The following is a 16,826-nucleotide window of genomic DNA, read 5'->3' as shown; positions in this document are numbered from 1 at the left end:
ACAATACCCCACATATTGATATCGGAGTCAATATCAATGTGATGATAGATTAATTAGACCGCAGTACCGCACATATATATATGATGGATCAGTTAGACCGCCTTGTTGCAAATTATTTACGGTTGTGGCAAGGATTCTAGTAGTAAAATCAATTCTTCTTTTCTTTTCTTGACGTGTACTAATGATATTAATTATTTACTTAGGTGACAAGACGACAAAGGAATAATTATAATACCGAAACCATAACGCCATAATATTATCAACTCCAAAGACGGACCACTCTCTGTATAAACAAATCAGAGTGATTATTAATTAAAGTCGTACTTACGTTACGTAAAACGGAGATCGGCTTTCTTCGTTCCAGCCAGTTGACTTACATTTAACAAGTTATATATATATATATATATATTTCGTCTCATTAGAAATCATCGGAATTATTTTACGTAACTACGGAGACAGACAGCTAGCGAGATAAGAAATCAAGACATTTACAAAATTTTGTATATGGTTAATTTGGTTATTTAATTTCCTTCATATATAATTAGATGATTAATGGTTATCGGTTAATTTGATGGTTTCCTCACTTGAAACCATTTAAAAAGAATTCAATGATTTCCTCAGTGAAACTTTATTTTAAATATCTTGGCTCACCATTTTATAACTTAATGTATTTGTTAGTTTGTCCAAAAAAAAAAAAAAAAATGTATTTGTTTTTATCAGAGAGCAGGAAGAATATATTACGTACTGACGGAGATTGCATGAGAAAGAATCAAGGAAATGTTGTCATAGACCATATTATATATACAATAGACAAAATTTTCAACAACAGTGGTCCAATTTTCGAGTTTTACGATTAAATGGTGATTATCTCTGACCGCCATCATATAATGTAATCTTTGAATGAACATATATATTTTATGGCATCCACTGGCCACGGGCCTCGTTATCCTGTTGAGTTTTTTAATAGAGTAATCTTGAATTTTAAAAATGTTTAGCTATGATGTTTGTGGAAACATGAGTGATGAATATGATGTTCTTGTAGGACGTTATAGCCGATAATAATTAAGTTCCTTTTTCTGTAATCTTTGGCTCCGATTGTCGCCTTAAATAACGATTAACCAATTAAACTTTATAAGCTCCTCTATTATTAATGGTGAATCTCAGTTTTGTTTTTCTTTTCTCCATCAGTGATCGATTGTACGTAAGGCAGCATGTGATGGATCAGTTACTAACTAAAGTAAGATCAGATGGGATTGATTAGATAATGTGACCAATTAGTTACGAGCCATCAAAGACATGATGATATTCATGAATAAATGAATGAAGATAGTAGGGTTAGGTTTTAAAGAAAAAAAAAAGTGATTGTGTGGTGAATTATTACTCGTTTTTAGAGTTTGATTATATACGTGGGCTCTATATAAAAAGCCTATAATTGCATTCGGTAGTTTCATCATAGAATCAAAACACGTACTTTATATTTCTTTTCTCCTAAAGTTTTATTACTGGTCATGTTAATTATTACTAATATATTTAAAATAAGATAAACAAAATATTACTGGCATGTGATCCACCATCTCCAACGTGAGCCCGATCATGTGCTGATTAATTTGGTCTTTTCTATATGTTCCTCGAAAGATTTTTGCTCAATTACACATGTACTATAATTATCATAAATATTTGTAGGACTATTTAGGTGGTAGATAGATCTCGCAGCAATGAATAATAATCTATCCATATTAATGCCAAAAATACAGACAACTAGTTTTTTTCTATTTTCTTGGTCACAATCATAATAAATATGGTTTTGTTTGTTAGTAAATACTTATCATATATAATTGGGTTTTATATGTAACTGAAAACCAAACAAAAAACCATATTTCAATTGCGTTTCTATGGTTGATTCCTATCTCTGTTTACTTTTCACTATACGTCACGTTATGTTTTACAAAATCTTGTTCCATTGTTCATCTTACACATAAATTAAACAAATAAAATTACATTACTTCTAAGTCTTATATCCGCATATGTATGCCTATATTATTTGCATAATCCATTTAATATGTTTCTTTATATCTGAATTTGTGTTTTTTTTTGGATAAACATGAATTTGTGTTATAGAACTGGAATATGGATATTCTCAAAGTAAAACAAAGACTCGGACTGGTCTTTACTCCATATCTCAATATGGTCAGCCATTGACCATAGTGCACTGCACTCTGTTCAATCTATAAACAAAAACAATCTACTTACACCGACATTAATTAAGGATTTTATAAAATAAAGACAAGAAATATACACTGAAAATATCAACTTATACAAATATTGATACAGCCATAATCCAATTTTAATCAGTGTCCAACCATTTCTTGCGATAATACCGCATCTCTGCATATATTTAATTTACTAATAGTCAGTTGTCAGGCCATGTGCACCAGTAAAAGCAAACAAAAAATGCAACTCACACGCAAACCAAGCCGGCGGTTGAACTGTATATGGAGTAGCAATATGGTATCACTAAAAAATATTCCCACACTTCTTCTAGAATGTTTATACACTTCTTTAAAAGTTAAATCAAGATTTAATTTCAATTACAAAAACATCAAATTTTAATTACTTATGTAGTAAAATTTGAACCTAAATACATGATTCAGCTAAAGATCAGATATGTCTATTTACTCCATCATAAATTTTCCTAGAATACAAGCTAATTTTTCTTTAAAAGAGAATTTCAGTTTTATGTATAGAAATTGTATAAAGTAAAAAGAAAATCTTTGTCCAAAAAAAAAAAAAAGTAAAAAGAAAATCTACACTTTAAATTTAAAAGTCAACATTTAGCCATTTTGTTAAAATATGAGATTAGCTATTACTAATTACTCATTTTATTTAGTCTTACTCATTTAGTCATTTTATTTAGTCATATATTTTTGTCATTACTTTATTTCTTAATTTGTTTTATCACCTAATACAACTATTAAACTACATTAAATGTATGGTCAGTATCAATTATTTAATCTACAAATAATGATAGAATCTGACTATAAATAAGTAAGTAACGCATATGCAATGACCATAGAAACCCATCCATCAACAACAAAAAGAATTACAAAAACAAATCTAAACAAGTAGCCAGCCAACTGAAGAAGTAGTGATGCATATCACAAAACCACATGCTGCCATGTTTTCCAGTCCCGGAATGGGCCACGTCATGCCGGTGATCGAGCTAGCTAAGCGTCTCTCCGCTAACCACGGCTTCCATGTCACCGTCTTCGTCCTTGAAACCGACGCAGCCTCCGCTCAGTCAAAGTTCCTAAACTCAACCGGCGTTGACATCGTCGCTCTTCCTTCGCCGAACATTTCTGGTTTAGTGGACCCGGAAGACCACGTGGTGACCAAGATAGGAGTCATTATGCGTGAAGCCGTTCCAGCCCTCCGATCAAAGATCACTGCCATGCATCAAAAGCCAACGGCTCTGATCATCGACTTGTTCGGCACAGATGCGTTATGTCTTGGTGCGGAACTGAACATGTTGACTTATGTGTTTATCGCTTCCAACGCGCGTTATCTTGGTGTTTCCATATATTATCCAACTTTGGACAAAGATACCAAAGAAGACCATACAGTGCAAAGAAACCCGCTCCCTGTACCGGGGTGTGAACCGGTTAGATTTAAAGATACTTTGGATGCATATCTGGTTCCGGACGAACCGGTGTACCGGGATTTGGTTCGTCACTGTCTGGCTTACCCAAAGGCTGATGGTATTTTGGTGAATACATGGGAAGAGATGGAGCCCAAATCATTGAAATCTCTTCAAGACCCAAAGCTTTTAGGCCGGGTCGCTCGTGCACCGGTTTATCCGGTCGGTCCATTAAGCAGATCGGTACAATCATCAAAGAACGAACATCCGGTTTTTGACTGGTTAAACGAACAACCGGATGAGTCGGTTCTTTATATCTCATTCGGAAGTGGTGGTTCTCTTACTGCTAACCAGTTAACCGAATTGGCGTGGGGACTCGAGCAGAGCCAGCAGCGGTTCGTATGGGTGGTTCGACCACCGGTTGACGGCTCATCTTGCAGCGAGTATTTCTCGGCTAACGGCGGTGGAACCAAAGACAACACGCCAGAGTATCTACCGGAAGGGTTCGTGACTCGTACTTGCGATAGAGGTTTCGTGATCCCATCATGGGCACCGCAAGCTGAAGTCCTGGCCCATCGGGCCGTTGGTGGGTTTTTAACCCACTGTGGTTGGAGCTCCACGTTGGAAAGCGTCGTTGGTGGCGTTCCGATGATCGCGTGGCCGCTTTTCGCCGAGCAGAATATGAATGCGGCGTTGCTCAGCGACGAACTAGGTATCGCCGTAAGAGTGGATGATACAGAGGAAGCGATTTCTAGGTCGAAGATTGAAGTGTTGGTGAGGATGGTTATGGCTGAGAAGGAAGGTGAGGAGATGAGAATGAAAGTGAAGAAGTTGAGAGACACGGCAGAGATGTCGTCGAGCATTGACGGTGGTGGTTCAGCGCACAAGTCTCTTTGCAGAGTTACGAAGGAGTGTCAACAGTTTTTGGAACGTATCGGGGACTTGGCACGTGGTGCGTAGAATTGGTCACTGTTTGCTAGATCTTTGTCGTTTCCTAATTAGTGCTTTTTTTAAACATTGTAATAGAATAATCGGTTGTTGTAATGTAAGGATGTTTCTAGTTTTGATATTTCTCAGCTAATTTTCCATTGTAATATTAAAAAAATATCGGTCGTGTTGTGAAAAAAAAAATGAAAAACATCTTGTAATATTAATAATTAATAACCACTCTTATATACGTTTCAGTTTATCGAACAGATGAGACAACAGTAAAACTATGTTATAACTTACAAGACATGTGAATTAGTCTTTTTTTTTGTTCCCGATCGATGTTCATACAAGACTTAATCCTACTCGCCCAAAACATGATTATGTTTTTAATCGGTTGAGAGAGACCGATTCAGGGCAAAGATGAAACGAATTTTTCTCCTCGTTATATATAAAAGGAGATAATAAAACGACGTTTAGATGATAAACTGTTACTTTTAATTAGTCTTCACAATGTAACAATCAAGTCGACAGCGATGATCTAATCTGACTAATCATATGCTTAAGTCACATTTAGCTGACCTTCTAGATGAAATCATAAACCAATAATAAAATTTCCCAAAAGAACGGTGGTTTGACATATCTTATTCGGTATTTAATCTAAATAGCTCACTGATTGCTTTTTTATTGGAGCACCAAACCATAAGAAAGAAGAAGGCTACATCGACTGGACGTGACATTTCCTCTACCCCCTGATTTTTCTGTTACACTGGAAGGTGGAAGTGGAAGCACATATAACGAATCAAATAAATTAAATATATAATTTATTATGATGACAGATTCCAAACATATCATAATTAAAAACACGAACATATACCAGACTCGCATTATGCCATACTGTCCACGATATATATAACCAAGTTTAGGAGTTTTTTTTTTTAATTAATGTCCGATGCCATTTGCTAGTAGTTATGATTAGATGTGACTATTCGAGTCTTTATATCCAAAATAAAATGTGGAAAATTGCTAAATGATAGGACAATAATGCGTGCTTTGAATCATTTTAATTTTTGCACTGACTAAATTCGATCAAACTAAATTATGTTACATATATACTTGATTAGATTTCTAGTTTCTGTAATTATATGTGAAAACTATATTAGAAAGGTTTGACAGTCATAGGAAATAGTGTTAGATTATATTTATATCGTTTTCATTAAAAAAAATAAAAATTAAATAATTAATTATATTTATGTGAGAAACTAATAACAGTTATGAAAAAATCTTACTATTTTTCTTCTTACAGTTTTTGGCCTGAAGGAAGAATTTATGAGCTTCACTACATAGAGAGAGCTGTGCCGACATCCATATTATTTCATGTTTTTTTTATTGTTATATACGGCAATTAATTTTTCATGGGCTTACTAAATTGTTCTTTTTACAAAACGGCCCAACTTTGAGCTCAGCTGTTTTTTCCACATTCCATGAAATTTGAAAGACTAGGCCCATATAATTAACTAGCTAGTAGTAGCTAACGACAGGATATTATTATAACCGGCTTAAATTAAGATAATAGCCAATGAGTCCTAAATATAGATAACCGGATGTAATTATCAAAACGTAGGACATTATTACAACCCGGCTTAAATAACCCAACAGCATAGCCAGTTCTTTTAACCTAATCGACATGTCATCACCTCTTCTTATCTAAGAATTTTTGCGAGAGAGATAGTTCTCGCGGCCTCGCGGGTCTTTACATTTCAGTCCAATGACTAATGTAGTTTGGTTCAGCTCTGTTCTGCATATGAGAGATCGCCAAACCAGCTGTGTGATTTGCTACGGTTAAATGAAAGAAGCGTTGACCTGAATTCCAACAAAAAAAAAACGTCCATTAATTTAAAAAAAAAAACTTTTTGAATTAAGAAAAACATTTATTGTTACACTTATCCGTTACGCGATATAAATAAATATAGATCAGCATGTGCTAAGTGCTATTATCGGAAACGGACCAATATATCAAACAAAAAAAAAGAAATACCCGTGGAATTCAAATAAAGCCCACTCCAGTGTTGTTGGATGTAAGACAGCTTAATTTTATTCCGACATGATTTTTATTTTATTTTTGTGATAGCTAGAGACGAATGTTGCCGCCATAGCACGTCACTTTGGTTTTAGATCATCGCTAAGTAAAGTAATTTGTCACTGATAACAATTTAATAAGATCGTTTTATGAATTTTTATGATTAACACCAGTTGTTGTCATGTGCTTAAAGTTGGTCCATGTACCATGTTTTGTAATTTTGTACGAGAATACAGCTCGAAGTAATGTATATACAAGCGGATGATGAGGATCCACGTGACCTCTCAAATTTTAGTACGGTTCTTTTTCTTTATTCTATTTCTAGTGATGAATGTTTATATATACTATAATTTTCATCTAAGTTTATACTTAGAATCTTTTTTACTTATTAGTATCCTAATGACCAACAAAGTATAGAGCACTTTAAGTCTTTAATTAGCCTTGGTGGTATTACTAGCTTTTAGCTTTACGGCAATCGACAACGTTTTCCGAAAAAAGTTGAGTTTCCATTAGAGATAAATTATTGTTAATAATTATAACAAATTAACTAGATTAAAACCCGTGCTAGAGCACGAGTTGAAATTCATTTTATTTATATTATATTTTTTATATAAAATATAATTTATGTTATTGTTTTTAAAAGTTTTTTTGGATAAAACATTATGCAATAAAATCACATGCTAAATATGAAGGCTTAAAAATACCTATTTTGTAAGTTTTATATTGTTAATGATTCTAGATAAGTATCCGTGCTATAACACTGGTTAAATTTTATTTCGTAATCTATCTTGTAACCCAATATTTAACTTGTAACCAATCAATCTATCAATTTTGTAATCTATCTTTGGTTAACGTTGTGGTCTATCGATAAAATCTGTGGAAAATAAATTTGTAATATTGTGTTTAAAGATCTTTGGAAACAACGTGATATATGACTAAAATCTTCCAAAAATACAATTTTGAATATCCATTAATTTATTTGTTACCATTAATATATCAATTATCAATTTAGAATATCCCAAATATTTAGGTGTAACCATTCATATTAATATATGGATTAATCTATAACCTATCTATAACCTATTTGTAATCATTTATAACCATTTATTAAAAATATAAAGTCTACAAAAACTATGTTGTGTACTTCTCATTTGTTAAAAAGGAGATTATGCTGTAGTGTATATATTGTACTGAGACTATATTGAAACATCAAAATAAAGTGTCGTCTAGATATTGCAACCAGAAACCGGTTCTGCAAACGTTGTTCAAATAGGTGTACACTACAGATATGATTTATAGATACAACATTCTATAGTATTATTTTTAGAATTATAACGAAAACGACTGTCATTTATATTTAACTCTACGATTTAACTATCTACTAGTAGCTACTATAGTAGTCAAAACACCCCGTAGTTCGGCCCCGACAGATCCGACTAATTAACATAATATATTTGCAGTGAGTTTTGGTAGCGTCGAATTTTTTTAACTAGGCTCGGTAAAGTTTTTGATGATTTTAACCAAATCAGTCCAAAATAACACTCACTGCGTTTTCGAGAAATCTACAAGTGAGTTAATTAATTAATCACTAAACAACACCCTAAAACGTGGCGTAACTTAGGGGTCATTAGAACTGGTATAAATTAGCTAGTGACATTTTTCATGCAGTTTCCTACTTTATTAGTATTTTTTTTTTTTTTTTTTTTTTTTTTTTTTTTTTTTTTTTTTCAACCAAACATTAATCAAATTAAAAAATAACTCCAAGATTGGTTGCCCAAACCGGAGGAAAAGAGTTTACAAAGGAAATTTCAGAGGAAAGCAATCTTGAAGAACGGGCTAGACAATCTGCCCTTACATTGAGCTCTCTAGAGATCCTGATCAGGGAGAACGAGGAAAAGCATGGTCTGAGCACAAGAAACTCCTCTAACAGGTTCGAAAAAGATGGCCAATCGTCAGGCGTCTGCACCATCGCCACCAATTCTGCACAGTCTGTCTCAAAGCTTTGACAGCCAACTCCAGCCGCCAAGAGTGACTCCATAGCCCAAATCAAGGCTTGTAGCTCTGCATGTAAGGATGTAGGACCGCATCTCTGACTCCGTGCTCCCAAAAGGAGAGTCGCATCATCATCACTACAACACCACCATCCTAGACCCTGCATAGCATCTGACCCTTTCCAAGAACCATCAATCTGACATCGAGGAAACGCTCCCCTATCCTCCACCAGAGGCGTAGTATGCAAATACCTATCCGAATAGGATTTTGCTTCTTCCCATAGTAATTTATCATTATTCGCCTGGTGTAGAATTTCCGTCGGCTCGGCCTGTAACCCCTGAAAAACTTTTTTATTCCTATCTTTCCATAATGTCCAAAGTATCCAAGGAAGACGATTAGCTACATCCGAATCCCCCGACTGAGAGGCTGCCCGCCAAAAAATAAAGTCTAAATTTGCATAAATTGAAGCAAATGGAAAGCCATCGGGGACTAACGAAACTAGGGACAACTCCCAAACATCGAGCGAGCGAGGGCACTCAAAGAGAGCATGATTGATAGTTTCTGGTGCAGCCCCACACCGTTTGCAGAGTGTATCACACCGGATACCCCTATACGCAAGTCGTTCGAGCACTGGGAGGGTGCCCGACGCAATCTGCCAGAAAAAATGTTGGACCTTTGGGGGAACATCCAGCTTCCACACCTGGGCCCTGAGGGCCATACATGTTGGTCCGTATTCGACTTCCGTCATCAGTTCTCTGGCTAATCTATAACCTGATTTAACCGTATACTTCCCTGACTTGGTAAAATGCCATACTAACCGATCCCGTTGCTGGACCTTACTGACCGACATACGCCGAATAATCGGTATATCCCCCGGATCCAGAAACTCTTCTAGAGTAGGCAAGTGCCAATCCTTCGTGACAGGATTAATTAAGTGGTTCACCATCAAGCTCGGTAACCAGAGTCGTCCCCGACCATTGGCAGGACGTGGTCTAATATCCGGAATCCATGGATCTCTCCAAACCGAAATAGAACTACCCGAACCTACCGCCCATCGCGCTCCATATTCCACTAAATCTTTCGTTGAAAAAATACTCCTCCAGGCAAAGGAGGGATTAGAAGGTTTTTTGGCCATAAGCGGGTGTTTATTGCTAAAATATCGGCCTTTCAAAACCCTCGCCATTAATGACGTCGGGTGTTGAATTAAACGCCAATACTGTTTTGCTAACATAGCATCATTAAATTGTTCCAAGGCTCTGAAACCTAGACCCCCATCACACTTATCCTTACATAGTTTATCCCAAGCCACCCAATGTAAACCATGAGCCTTATCGTTGGATTTCCACCAAAAAGTGGAAATAGCACTCGTTAATTTAGATGTCAACTCTTGCGGCAATTTGTAGCAGGACATCACATGCGTGAGAAGTGCCAAAGCCACCGATTTAATCATAATCTCCTTACCACCTTTTGATAAAAGCTTTGCATTCCAACCATTGACACGATCATCCAATCGATCCTTGACATATCCAAAAACCTTATTTTTTGAACCCTGGAGGCTTTCAGGAATGCCCAAATAAGATCCCATACCTCCCTCTTTGGTAATACCAATAACTGACTTCAACTGATCCCTTATCTCAGTAGGAACCTTCTTGCCAAACATTATAGATGATTTCTCTAAATTAACCTCTTGTCCTGAGGCTTTGCCGTAATTCCTGATAATTTCCATGACCGTCTGACATTCTGTCGCCTCTGCTTTACAGAAGAAAAGACTGTCATCAGCAAACAACAAATGCGAAATGGTAGGACTATCCCGGGCGATTGTGATACCCGTTACCTTTTTCTCCCGTTCTGCCTTTTTGATATTCGCTATCAGAACCTCTGTACAGAGTATAAACAAGTACGGTGACAACGGGTCCCCCTGACGAAGACCCCGCTGTGGTTTAATAAAACCCCGGGGTTGACCATTAAGAAGAACTTGATACGACACCGAAGATACACACCACATGATCCAAGAGATCCAATTCCGATCAAACCCTAACTTAACCATGACTGCCTCTAAAAAAGCCCATTCTACACGGTCATAAGCCTTACTCATATCCGTTTTGAAAGCCAGAAATTCCGACTTGCACCTATTATTAGTATTTAACCCATGAAACATCTCCTGCGCAACCAATATATTATCCGTTATTAAACGACCCGAAACAAAAGCCGACTGAGTTTCGGAAACCAAAGATGGGAGAAACCGCTTAAGCCGAAAACACAGGATCTTAGAAATAATTTTATAGCTCACATTACAAAGACTTATCGGCCTAAACTCCGCCATCCGCTGCGGACGATCAACTTTAGGAATAAGACAAATATTCGTCTCATTTAAACACGGGTCAAAACGTCCTGAACGGAAAAACTCTCTGACTAGAGCCACTAAATCCCCTTTTAAGGAAGACCAGAATCGTTGAAAAAACAAGGCCGTCATACCATCAGGTCCTGGTGTCTTCTCCGGGTGCATAGCAAACAGAGCTTTCCGAACTTCGGCTTCAGAAATATCCCGAATTAGATCTCTATTCATAGTATCCGATATAAAAGGGGTAACCTCCTGTAACATCTCTGACACACCTTGAGCATCTGAATTCCTAAAAAGGTCCTCAAAATATTTTGTAGCAATATTCTCCATACCTGAAGCCGATTCATTCCATACATTATCTGTATCAAAAAGACCAATGATCCTATTTCTTACCCGACGCTGTTTAGTAGAAGCTTGGAAAAATTTTGTATTCTTATCCCCAACCCTTAACCAGAACTTCCTACTCTTTTGTTGCCAATATAACTCCTCATCCCGATATGCTTCTTTTAATTTCCTCTCTATACCTCGAATTTCCTCCTGAGAAATTGAATCATCCATTTTCGCCTCCTGTAACGCCGCCTTTAAGGACGAAATGAGTCTTGGGCCAGAAAAAATATTATTCTTTCTCCACCAAGAAATCGAATTCCTGCAATTCTTTATTTTATCCACAAAGCCCGTAGGCCGGAAATTTATAGTACGATTCCAACCTGACTCAACTGCCCCGGATAATCCATCCTTCCCCAACCAGCATTTGTCAAAACGGAATTGCCGATTCCGTTTTATATGTGTCTTCAGACAAGTTGCCAAAATTGGACAATGATCAGAACCAATCATATCCAAATAGTTTACCTTGGAATTCGGGAAAAAACCTTGCCAGTCCTCATTACCCAAAGCACGATCTAACCGGCACCGAACAACCTGGTTATTGCACCGATTACCCCTCCATGATAAATGCTCACCATAACAAGGAAACTCTAACATCCCACAATGTCGGATCATGGAATTAAAAGGCACAAAAGAAGAGGCTGGACGCAAAGCACCTCCCCTTTTCTCATGATTACCACTCAATTCATTGAAATCACCAATCATAAACCACGGATCAACACGGAAAGACCCGATATCCGATAATTTATCCCATACTTTTACTCGATTTTGGGGGACCGGATCCCCATAAATAAAAGACATATAAACTAATTGTTGGCCAAAGAAAGCTTGTACATCTATAATGCGATCACAATCATAAAGAACTGAGAGTTTTATTTCATCTTTGTAAAATAATGCTAAACCACCACTTGTCCCGCAGGGTTCAACAGTATACAAATTATTAAAACCAAACTTATTCTGAAACTTTTGCAAATAAGAAAAACATTTCTTAGTTTCTGATAAAAATAAAATGTCTGGTCGATGTTGCTTCCATAAATCACCCAAATACTTCTCTGTCAGATCAACCCCAATGCCCTGACAGTTCCAACTCAGGATCTTCACGTGTGCGCCGGTGGTTTCGGGAGAGCCACCGTCCCTTTCTTGACTTGACGACTACCATCCGCTGGTTTACCTCTCAAGGGAATATCTTGCCTCCCCTGACTCTTCTGTTTTTTTCCTGCACCTGCAGGTTTAGATAACGCCTTAGCCAATAACCGTTTCCCCGGAGAAGCCAAAGTCCTAACAACATTTTTAGCAACTATTCCTGAACCACTAACACCCTTTCTAACATTAGGCCTATTAAGTCTCACCCTATGTATTACCGGATCCACTAGCTTAACATCAGCCAAAGCGTTATTAACAAGACCCAAAACCGAATCCGGCAAGACTAAAACAGGAGGTTTACCTTGTGAATCACCAGTCATATCCGACTGTGAATCCGTACCCTGCTCGGTGAGAGTGTCGTCCTCCTTACCCAACTCAGTATCAGGTATAACCGCATCATCACCTTCGGGATATTCTCCCTCCTCCAACAAGTCATCATTCTCCTCCATAAAGCCAGTCTCCTCTCCCTCCTTGACCAATCCGGTGAGAGTCTCTTCCGGAGCAACCGTAACAGCCTGAGAAGTGGAACCTCTCCCAACCGCATCCTCTTCCTCTTGGGATCTCTTTGCAACAGCATTCTGTTTCACCGCGCTCCCCTGTTTGACCTTATACAACGGTTTTGGCCACACAGGTCCCATACCCTTTCGATTCAGATTGAAGGAAGGAACCTGTCCCTCTAACTCACCACTTAGCATCTGCGAACCTCTCTGTCCACCAGAGCCACTAGACTCCACAGCTGTAAACTGTTTTTTCTGTCCCCACGTTGAACCTTGGAACCTTTCTTGATATCGGGAACCATAAGCACCCCCATCTCCGTGCATACCCTCGTGACCCTGGAAATCCAAAGCCCTCTTAACATGCTTCCTTGGTTTCTCCCAACCACCTTCACTTTTGAATCCCCCTTGCTTACCCTGAAGATGATGTTTCAGAACAAACCGTTTATCCACTTGCTGTTCCGCGACCTGCTCCCCCGCTCCCTTCTTCAATTCTGGGCACTCACGCACATCATGAGTTAGACGAGAACAATGCTCACAAAAACCTGTCAGCTTCTCATACTCAAGGGAGACAATAACCTCATCTCCAAACTCAAAGGGAACAACCATCTTGAAAAGGAGAGGATTAAAGCCATTAACAGTCACACAGAAACTTCCAGTCTCCTCATCAATCTCCCTGAGAATACCCACCTTCTTACCTATTGCTCTCAAAGTCGCTTCTTCCCAAAGATGCATGGGAATACCCGTTACCTTAACCCAAAAGTTGATTGCGGAGGGATAAGCAGATGATATGATAGGCTCCCATTTCACCAACGCGAGCATCCACCCATCAAAATGGTATGGACCGTTCATCAGCACCGCCTGCAGTTCCTCTTCAGCCTCAAAATTAAACTGAAATAAGCCCTGACCCAAGTCTGCTCCTACCACCTTGTCCTCCAGCTTCCAAATCTTCGGTAGATTAGCCACCAAAGACTCCATTTGCTGAACACTTGGATTCATCAAACGCCCAATAAGAGTCAGTGAGAATTGTTGTATTCTCTGAGCCAAAACCGAATTAGCGATCCTCACTGTCTCCGTACGGACCAACGGAGCTTTGCCTTTGTTGAGTGCTAACTGAGACATGATAGACCACCAACGACACAACCAAAACTCCTTGAGGTCTGAAAAACACGACACCGCAAGACACAATTCTCTCAGAAAATCAGACAAATCGCCCACTGAAGAAAGAATGATCCAGCAGTTATAAAACCACCCTATCAAACTGAGCTCGCGGATAAATACCACTTGAACAAAACACCCATTGTCAAGGGATAGACAAAATCTGTCCGAAATTGATATCTCAGAGAACATCACAAAACATTCCAGAATCACCAATACAAGATCGTAACGAGATACCCATCTGACAAACCAAGGAAAGAGAATTGATCTCATACCATAATTAACATACCAATGAATCCTCCCGATAGTATATTCAGGTGGAGCCTCAATCAACATGATATGAAAATCTCGACAATGTATAACAAGCAAAATCAATCGCCATGCAATCCGGAAGCAAATCCTATCGCACTCGCAATCAACCCGAATCGAATCAACCTCAATAAAACCAACCCGATACAAATCCTCAATCCACCCGTACCGTATCGAATCCTCAATCAGCCCGATAAGATTCGATCCAACTCGATCCCCACCATAGAGAAAGAGATCCCGTAAGTCCCGAGTGAACCCAGACCAAATCGAAGACAGATTTCCGATCCATCTCCGAGATCCAAACGTAACCAGAGCACACGAAAGACCAATCTTCCGCCTCTCAACAGCACTGAACCAAAGCATATCAAACCCTAGATCGAATCGCCATAACTGTCGCCGCTCAAATCTAGTATTTTTTATATATGACATTGCTATTTTAACCAATACTAACAGCTGTCAAAAAAACAATTTAACCAATCTAACAATATGGACGGATCCTAAAATATACCTGATTAGTTGATTTGATATATACTGTATATATATATATTTTTTTTTAAAAACTTGGATGGATTCATTAAAAAGGTGTGTTTATATAGTTCTACGCAAATCTATTGATATATGGATGTTCAGATTAAAGAAAAAAATATAGCGTTCAAATTAATCAGGATTTGGATCTAATCTAAAGTCCAGTTGTACGAAACTTAGTCCAGCTATACTTATGTTTGCATTTCCAAATGTTTAGGATAGAATTTGATAGAATCTCTTACATCGTGTATTTTGGATTTAGGATGCCTGGCTGCCTGCAGTAGTAGAGAGTAAAGACTAGCTCTTATTAATTCAGTTTATTAGTTATTGCTAATTAATCAATCAGTCGCCAGCCCAGTCGGAATATAATACGATAGCTAGAGTACGAATTTGTTGATTAATTTGATAGATTAACTTTTGATTAATTATTAAAGTAAGCCAAAAACGTATGGAATCTTTCTACCCAAATTATCTATCTGTTACGCAAAGCACTAGGAGAGTTGGAAGTACGGGAAACAAGGAAGGCCGATGTTGGGATAAACATGACATTTAATTCTTTTAATCATTTTGCTTTAGTGATAATTAAACTGGATTAGTTTATTGAAAAGAGCATTATTATACTGTTAACAAGGACAAATAAATCGTAAGTCCCAACTCAAAAGCATACGAGAAAAAGAATCTATCCTGTGCCATATGCGCATCTTCTTTCACATACTATGTAAAGTATAATTTATCTCCTTTTTCTTGTTTATGTAATATAGGTATAAACCCTAATGGACGAGTGTATTGATTGATATTATCGTTACTTTCAAACTAGAGGTTGACATTGGTGCTTAGGTTTGAATCCCCATCTCACATTAATTACCACTTTTGTCTTTTGTTTTCAATCCCATATTAAGACAGTAGTAAACAAACCTACGCAAACTCCAATTCTTATCCATATCTATGGTTCGCTTAGGACCATATATATATACGTTTAATGTTAAAATGATCTTAGTTGCACACATGTCACTATACGAACTTAAATTAGCCACACATCTATCAGCTTAAAAGTCTATATATAAGACTACATCTCGCTTAATGGTTAAGAGATTAAGATAATACAGTTTTACAAATCAAAGTTGGTGAATGTCTCTGCTTTTTAAGTTTTTAGTTTTTGTGTGACAACAATAATGTAGAAAGCTAGGGATGTTAAAAGTGGGTAAAAACCCAGTGGGTACCCGAAACCCATGCTTAAAACTGGGTTTTAGGACTTGTTTTTTCTCTAAGAAATTAAATGGGTTAAAAATGGGCAGGTACCCAAAACTATAAAGTCTTACACAGGTTTACCCTATCAGTTATGGGTACCCATTGGGTTTTTTTTTCTTTCTAATCACCTATACTTTTTTTTTTGTCAAGTCTAATCACCTACACTAAACCCGCAAAATCACATTTTCCTACCAAAAACACAAAACACGAAAACTCGTTTTTCTGCCAAAACCGCAAAATTACGTTTTCCCACCAAAACAGTAAAATTATATTTTCCCGTCAAACTGCAAAATCACGTTTTCCCGCCAAACTCGCAAAATCTCGTTTTACCTCCAAAACCGCAAAATCTCGTTTTCCCGCCAAAATCGTAAAATCTTGTTTTCCCGCCAAAACCGCAAAATCTCATTTTCCCGCCAAAACCGCAAAATCTCATTTTTGAAAATTGTTACAGATATAGTAAAATACACAAAATACATAATATAAATCACATTTGGTATTAAAAAGTTAAAGATAAAATTATATATAATATAAAATACAAAATACATCACATAAGATAAATAATTCGGGTACCCACGGATTTACCGACAAAAC

General features: G+C 37.3%; 2 protein-coding genes and 1 long non-coding RNA gene across 3 annotated transcripts; 1 reads left to right on the top strand and 2 right to left on the bottom strand.

Annotated features, from left to right (window-relative positions):
• Positions 1-2,257: 2,257 nt before the first annotated feature.
• Positions 2,258-2,596, bottom strand: LOC147949381 (uncharacterized). Its single transcript, XR_015574678.1, has 2 exons — positions 2,463-2,596; positions 2,258-2,385 (listed from the first exon to the last, which is right to left on the bottom strand). It is a non-coding gene; the product is annotated as an uncharacterized LOC147949381 (long non-coding RNA).
• Positions 2,597-3,043: 447 nt separating this feature from the next.
• On the top strand, positions 3,044-4,772 carry LOC104745489 (UDP-glycosyltransferase 72E3). The gene has a single exon (XM_087492949.1). It carries the CDS (start codon positions 3,149-3,151, stop codon positions 4,592-4,594), a length of 1,446 nt encoding a protein of 481 aa, XP_087349075.1. The 5' UTR covers positions 3,044-3,148; the 3' UTR covers positions 4,595-4,772.
• Positions 4,773-12,211: 7,439 nt separating this feature from the next.
• Positions 12,212-14,891, bottom strand: LOC147949380 (uncharacterized). Its single transcript, XM_087470850.1, has 2 exons — positions 12,803-14,891; positions 12,212-12,580 (listed from the first exon to the last, which is right to left on the bottom strand). The coding sequence occupies exons 1-2, from the start codon at positions 14,889-14,891 to the stop codon at positions 12,456-12,458; spliced, it is 2,214 nt and encodes a 737-aa protein (XP_087326976.1). The 3' UTR covers positions 12,212-12,455.
• Positions 14,892-16,826: the final 1,935 nt, after the last annotated feature.

The sequence above is a fragment of the Camelina sativa genome, chromosome 2 (assembly GCF_030686135.1).
Source record: "Camelina sativa cultivar CO46 ecotype springtype chromosome 2, ASM3068613v1".
Taxonomy (NCBI): Eukaryota; Viridiplantae; Streptophyta; class Magnoliopsida; order Brassicales; family Brassicaceae; genus Camelina; species Camelina sativa.
Note: the sequence above shows the minus strand (reverse complement) of the source record. Positions and strands in the feature narration are given on the sequence as shown.

Excerpts from the sequence above, each read along its gene's own strand:
- LOC147949380 (XM_087470850.1), bottom strand. The coding sequence starts at position 14,891 with ATGTCATATATAAAAAATACTAGATTTGAGCGGCGACAGTTATGGCGA. Across the intron at positions 12,581-12,802 it reads TATGACTGGTGATTCACAAG|GTGCAGGAAAAAAACAGAAG; the intron begins GTAAACCTCCTG and ends CTAAACCTGCAG.
- LOC104745489 (XM_087492949.1), top strand. The coding sequence starts at position 3,149 with ATGCATATCACAAAACCACATGCTGCCATGTTTTCCAGTCCCGGAATG.